At 34.6% G+C, this 7,562-nt stretch overlaps 1 protein-coding gene and 1 non-coding gene across 2 annotated transcripts in view; one reads left to right on the top strand and one right to left on the bottom strand.

Annotated features, from left to right (window-relative positions):
- The first annotated feature begins 2,586 nt into the window (after positions 1–2,586).
- Pax (paxillin) overlaps positions 2,587–7,562 on the top strand; it is a 483,495-nt gene continuing 478,519 nt past the window's right edge. Inside the window, exon 1 of the mRNA XM_071590642.1 lies at positions 2,587–2,717. Within this exon, the coding sequence (XP_071446743.1) occupies positions 2,705–2,717 (13 nt within the window). The 5' untranslated portion in view covers positions 2,587–2,704. The remainder of the gene's footprint in view (positions 2,718–7,562) is intronic.
- Positions 4,991–5,063, bottom strand: TRNAA-AGC (transfer RNA alanine (anticodon AGC)). Its single transcript has one exon. It is a non-coding gene; the product is annotated as a tRNA-Ala (tRNA).

Genomic DNA, 7,562 nt, shown 5'->3' with positions numbered 1-7,562 from the left:
GGAACTTTCATCATACTAATGATCTGTATCAATCACTATAGGATAAAGAATTTGTGGAGGTTATAAATTGTAAATTTCAGATTCATGATTAAACAAATTCAGTTAAGACATTCAAGGAAACAACATGTAATAGGGTTCTTTATGGAAAACTTAGCTAGTATTTTGTATTATATGAGGTTAATTAACATTTACATTTATTTACAATAAGATATTCTCTATGGTGTGGATCAGGAAGTCTGCATCAAACTTCCTATTAAGTTGCTTCAAATGTTTCATTTGGAATAATTCAAAGGATTTTTCTTTGTCATTGTTGCTTTTCATTTTGTTTGGTTGAGAATGATCTTGGGGGTAGCCTCTTTTGTTCTTCTGAGGTTTTCAAATTGATCCCCAGTATGTGAAACAATGATAGGTATGATATTTTCATAAGGCCAGGTGGTATTGTCATTCTTACACAGGATCATAACTATTAATATTGTATGATTCTGAAGTTATCAAAATGAGGAATTCGAATGGAATAGAATAAGCTGCCTGCAATTGTATTTTACTCATTCCAAAATGCTTAACAGTATACTTATGAGAGTTTGGACAAGTTGGAGTTTTTTAGATGTGTATGAAATATGTATTCGATATGATGATTTTTCTGTCACCCTGAAAGCTTTTAAATGAGGGAAATTAACCACACCACTTGCTGTCAATTGGCTTCTGTTTAAAATCAAAAGGTGGTCAATATTACTTGTTTGTGGTTTAACTTAACCTAGTGCTATGTTTAAATTTAGTTTGTGAAAAAGTATTCAAATATGGGAATAGAGATGCCATAAGTTTTTAGCTGGAATTCTGTGAAGTTAAAATTTTTAGATCATACATGAAATTAATTAATTCATCATGGATTCCTGGAGCATTTTCTCATTAAGTACCTATGTTTAGTTAGTACAGATGTTATCATATTGGACTGAGTGAATACATGTGAAATATCTGCATATGCTACATCTGAATGATAGCTGGACCAAATTTTAATCCTGAGGATTGTAGGGATAACAATTTTGCAGTGTCCTACACATTTGTGCCACTTCATTTGGATGTCACTGACCACCCAGGCTGTCTCTCACCATCTGTAAACATACAGAGGTTAGTGGTCAAATCTTAATTTACGTATTTATTTTTTAGGGTATGGCCTCCCCAATATTTGAAGTATCTGATTTGGTCTATCATGTCATTCATTGTCCTGCTGGTACCACCCTTAAATGCAGTAGTTTGCTGGCATAATTTTGTTAGGCAGAATTACTCTCTTTGTATCAAGCTAATATTTGAAATATCAATAATATAACATGCTCATTGGCACAAGTTTTTCTTAGCATTATGGAATGGAGTTATCAGGTTAGATTGAGAGTGGATATCTGGATTGTTTACAACTCAAACCAGTACTACAGATATTTTGTATCCAAATCGGAGAGCCTGTATCATTGTAAAGAATTTTCTATAATATCCATTTTCTCAAGGTTTGTTAAATATTTCTTTTATGTTTCACATTGGTTAGGTAAATGGTTTAAGGTGGCCACAGAAATTTTCCATGGGTGTAAAAAGTACAAATTCTCTGTTTAACAAGTAAAAGTTATGGAAATTGCTGTTTGAATATCTTGGCTGAAATTATGCTTTGACAAATTGATGAGCATGTCTTTGAGTAAAGAATAATATCCTATTTGTATAAGGAAACAGAGAAATGCAAGGGTCACCTTGACCATACCGGTAGATTTACTACCTCCTCCCTAGGTCTTAATTTAAAGATTGAAACTTTACTTTGGGCATAAATATTACCAATCTAGTTCTTAACTGCCCCAATGAATGAAGAGTGATTGATGTAGGCCAAATAGAATTTTAGGAGTACCAAAGATCAATAATGATAGCAGTTTATTTGTAATAAATCAATTTTGTTGAAATTTACCTGGTGGAGATGTTTAAACCCTTATTTAAAGAAGGTTGAATTTCCCACTTTTAAGTCTAAGATTCCTTTATTTTATGGAGGAGCACCCAAACTTTCAAAAATCTTGGGGAAGATGTGGATTCATAGGGGCGCATAGTAGTCCATTGGGGAATATTGACTGTGGAGAATATAGATTCCCGTGGACGCCTTTGGCCACACTCAGCTTAACCATAGCTGTGATTTTTGGGTACCAGATCTTCCTGAGAAACTACGGGCACAGGAAAAGAAACTTGCCCACCTACGAAGATATGTGAATTTCACTTAGTGATCCATGAGGTCTACCATAACCTATCAAACCAAACTTCGGTTATTAACTGGAGTTTGATTTTCAGATGATTCAATTCCTCTGCTACTTTCATGTTTTACTGTTGGCATATCAAATAAATTTTAATATTTTCTATGCATTTTCATAAATCGTCATAGATCTGAACATATATGTTTTGCGCCCTCAATTTATTTCACTGCGAATAATCTTTGCGAATGACCTTTTAGTATTTGTGCACACATTCGATGGGTGATTCGAAGGTTCGAGGATCCAAATTTTCCACCATATGACGTCACAAGAAAAGAATGTGCTCATCCGCCATATTATGCTGTGCACCTGGAGAATTGTGTCAGTGATGGTTCTCGTGTTAAAATATTAGTGCATTATTACTTACAGTTGTAGTTTTGCAACCCATTGGTTACTTGGAAATACTGCAGATAATCCACCAGACCGACAGAGGAATGGACGACCTTGGTGAGTAGACATCTTAAGTTCTCCGTCAGAAATGGTTAATGTCAACAAAACATGTTAGAACAAAACATCACGAAAAATAAGTTTCGATCAGCTGCCAGAATTTGTGTTCGAGTAAGATTTTTATTGCCAGCTATGTGACGGTTTATCTTGTTCATTGTAACGAAAATCACCGGTTCCCTTCAGTACGTCGTCGCAGGACATATGATGTTTGTTTAGATTTAATTAGAATCCGGCTGAAATTTCACTGTTATAAATAGATATTTACAATCAGCTCCAAAACGTGAAGGTTTTAATTCAAGACCTGGTGGAGAAAGAGTCATAATAGTTCTTTCAAGGAAAAGTCGTGCATCGTTTACTCGTGTAGCAGACAGCTATTTACAATGTCATTTAATTCCTACTGACCATTTTTAAGTTTGTTTAATTTCAATGTTTAAATTTCTGCACCAGTATCCCAGACAAAATTAGGATTGACTGAATCTCTTCAATGTAATCATCGGAAACGTCAAAGGAGAATATTTTTTCTGTTCGACTTTACCGGGTTATCGCTCTTTTGACGCAATGCTTTATGAAAATAGGCATTGTGCTAACGGACTGGTCCCAACAGTAGTACTCATGGATGTTAAATTAACCCTGTTCATAATATTGTGATGATATTGGCGTAATGAATGATAAACCGCAGCTATCTCAAAGATGGCATTTGTGGTAAATTTTTGCGCATTGTGGTATTCTGATCTTGAATTTTTAGCTTGTGACGGTTGCATATGCTGCTTCGTGGTTTTATTTCGCGGGTTTTGGTTGTTTGAAAATACCACACCCTCACATATGCACAAGAATATCTCGACCCCTAGGTATCGAAACAGTAATATTATTTCATGATCTTCTTGGAGTTATCGTTTTATCCGTAGAGCCTCAAGTCGGAAATTTAATTTTCGGTTACATTAATTAGCTAACAGAAAATTGATAACGATGACAAGCATCCAAACGGATGTTTTCAACGGTTTTCTTTTTTTAATTCTTCCCAATATTCGGTGTGTATCAGTGAAAAAAGTCAATCATCCTGGAGATTTCTAAAAAAAGACGATATTTTTGTGGTTATATCTGACGCATAAGAAGAGCTAATCGAAATACATTAACCGAATTAAATCCATTGGCCACCTGAAAAAGGAGGTTCTTCTGTTTTGATTTCGGTGAAATTTATTTTTATTAATAGTTTCCTCGCATTTATTTTCAAATTTCATGTCTCACCAATAACGCACCTAGGAATTTGAATGTCTTGTACGATAAGAACGAAAGTTCGTTCTTCAATTCAGGATTGACCATCAACTGGACATTAACATTCTAGTCTTGAATTCTAAGTAAATATTTTAGCATTTTAATCCTAGGTTATATTTTCAAATCAACCCATTTATTATTACATATAACTATGATAAAAGAATTAATTTAATCGTCTATTCCTATGTGTTGTGCGTAGCTCCCAGTTTTACCTTGCCGTTTGCGTTATTTTGGTGCTTTCAAACCTCGTTGATTAAAATTTTCGATTAATTAAATCTTTTCGATGGAGGGAAGTAGAGGAGCACGGTTGAGGCTAGTCAGTAAAATTGCTTATGTGAACGTCGGGCTACCTTGCTAATTTCATAGTTACGGCACATATAGTTCATATAACTCTTTTAGTGCTTGCAGTCACTATCTAAAAATAACGGCTCACAGTACATTGCATATAAAAGAACAAATTTAGCGTAGCCGTTAAAAGTTACTCGATTTAATTTGTACCCACTTAGGTCAACATTTTTGTGGCGTATGTGCCCAGAAAGTTCAATAAAAAAAGAATTAAAACGCAATTTAACACTATCTCTGGTCGATGTTGGTAGGCCTTAAAATGTATTCAAGATCACTGAATTTATATCGCGTGATTAGTTGCTTTCGTAGTACAGGTAATGAGGATTGTAGACTAAGTTTACGGGGAAGAGAAATGAGAACGGAGAATTCTTAGAACAGGGTTGGCGCATGTCAAGGACATCCGTAAATTTTATTTTGTTTCTAAACTCTTTGGAAGAAATGGAAAACGAGAAGAATCTCTCCGAAGGAAATTAGCCGGAAAAAATAGTGTCAAGCGAAGATGCAACAGAGGAGGATGAATGGGCAATAAAGGCATTCTAAAAAAAAAAAAATAATTCGAGAAATGAGTCCATTAACGCTTTTTAAACTCTTGAGTAAGGTTTTCAATTTGGAAGAGCCGCTGCGACGACATAAGGATTCTGTAAGAAACAAAAATTTGGAGGCGCCGGGTATCGATCCCGGTACCTCTCACATGCTAAGCGAGCGCTCTACCATCTGAGCTACGCCCCCGGTGAAGGCAGGCGGCGATTATTAGGCTCATAGTTTCTCCTCCGTATCACCTAGTGCCACCTATGAGTTGCTTCTGGGAAGTTATTCGCTGGCACCCAGCGGCGGCGTAGTCAGGGTCTGTCGAGCATGTAAAATTAAATGATGTTTATCCCATTGGATTTTTTTATAAGGCATTTGGATATATTGAAGGCCCTGAAAATAAATCTTTCAGTAAAGCATGTGATGACCTTTTTAATCGAATTTTTACGCTGTTAAAATGAACATAGCTTACAATTATGAAGAACAAACCAATCATTATCTAGATGATTTTACTTAGGTAGGCACACAATATTGGTAATTTACCATCTTTAGTTTATTTATCAATCATTCCGAAGGAATAGAATTCATTTCCTCGCTTACTCTGAGTTAATTCATATGTCTCCCGAAATCTTTTCCTGCGTCGACTGCCGTTCTGTGGTCGACGTATTTATCATCATTCTATTGCGTGTATAATAACTGAAGAGTAAAACTGAAATACTTGCATTATGGGAGTAATGACATCTGCAATTAGTGAATAACTGGGATAAGAATATCAATTTCTCGAATATTTCATCATAAATTGCGCCTTTATTACATGTAATTATATCTCCTATTCATTATTAATTTAATTTTAAGTATTGCAGATGATGGTGAGCAGAGTGAACTACATATTGTTGGCGGTCAGTGTAGAAATTCAAGTTGACTTTCTTAAATGGATAGATCCACATGATATAATTTGTATGAGTGAAGTTTGTTTAAAAAATGACCTTATCATTTTACTGAGTATATATATATATATATATATATATATATATATATATATATATATATATATATATATATATATATATATATATATATATATATATATATATAGTACAATACACAGTAACACATAATATAGAAACACAAAAAAAGAGAACACTCACACGTATTTTCTTGATATTTCGACGGAAACAATCCGTCTTCCTCTGAAGATGTAGAAGTAATGACTCAGTCATTACTTCTACATCTTCAGAGGAAGACGGATTGTTTCCGTCGAAATATCAAGAAAATACGTGTGAGTGTTCTCTTTTTTTGTGTTTCTATATTATGTGTTACTGTGTATTGTACTATTCGGCACTTCCGTGTTACGTCTATGAAAGCATATACTATATATATATATATATATATATATATATATATATATATATATATATATATATATATATATATATATATATATATATATATAACGATTGTACGGAAAAACTCATACGAGCGGCACAATAATGGGCTGACACAACATAACACAAATAGAAAAGAATAGACACATATAAAAGAACACTTACGCGGTAAATTGTTCGAGCTTTCGGCCCTCTCAGGGGCCTTCTTCAGAGAGTCTCTCTTGAAGAAGGCCCCTGAGAGGGCCGAAAGCTCGAACAATTTACCGTGTAAGTGTTCTTTTATATGTGTCTATTCTTTTCTATTAATGTTATGTTGTGTCAGCCCATTATATATATATATATATATATATATATATATATATATATATATATATATATATATATATATATATATTGTTCATGTGATATAATTAACAAATAACCGAGCTTTTAGTTCAACACCCAAACTTTAATTTCCAAATGGTTAATTTTGGTGTAGATGAAAGTTTTCATAAAAATACGCGAATAATTACAACAGTGGAATGTTATAACATCGCTCAAAATTAAATTCTTCGGCTAACAAATATATTTATTTTAGTACCCTGCAAGCCACTGCTAGGGTGTGTTGTAGCCCCCCCAGACTGATTTTGACCCGAATATGACCCTACCGCGGTCGGACAATGTTATTCTGATCCTCTATTGTTCGTGGAAAAAATGACATCTTAAATCTATCTTCTTCTTCACCTAATCTTTCTAATTTTTATTTGAAATTTGTCGAATATGGTTTTCAGGAGAAGAAATTTAATTTAAAATTGTCAATTTTTAATCAATTAACAAACGTGAATGTATATTTCACCTTATACTCAACTGCGATCATTTTTTTATTCCATTTCCTAAAATGCAATTCGCTGAAGCAAGTGTATTCGTCCCTCATGCATCTATCTAGCTAGCCTCTTTTCTCGTATTGCGCAGCATACCAAGAAGCCTTTTAAGCCTCGTGTTTTGGCTTCTTTAAGTCCTGCTAGCGCACTCCACATAACCAGTTCCTTAATGGCCTTATCACCTCAAGGTCGTCCGGGATGGTAAACCAAGGAATCGCGAATTTCAGGTTTTGCAGGAGGTTGATTCAAGCACCAGCGTCAACTCCACCTTTCCATGCAAAAATTCTTTCCACCATCAGCGGTCATCAGCTTGTTCTCCCTCTCTCTCTCTCAAACGTGAAACCACTGGGATCATTATCACTCCACTTAACTTCGCTGGATGAGACCACCGCGAAGGAGTAAAGGTAATTATACTTCGCAATGGTCTTACTTCAAGGCTCTAGGGGCTTCCCTCG

The sequence above is a fragment of the Hetaerina americana genome, unplaced genomic scaffold (genome assembly GCF_022747635.1).
Source record: "Hetaerina americana unplaced genomic scaffold, ioHetAmer1.1.p SCAF_4, whole genome shotgun sequence".
NCBI classification, from domain to species: Eukaryota; Metazoa; Arthropoda; class Insecta; order Odonata; family Calopterygidae; genus Hetaerina; species Hetaerina americana.
The sequence above is the reverse complement of the archived record's forward strand: the minus strand, read 5'-3'. Positions and strand labels throughout refer to the sequence as shown.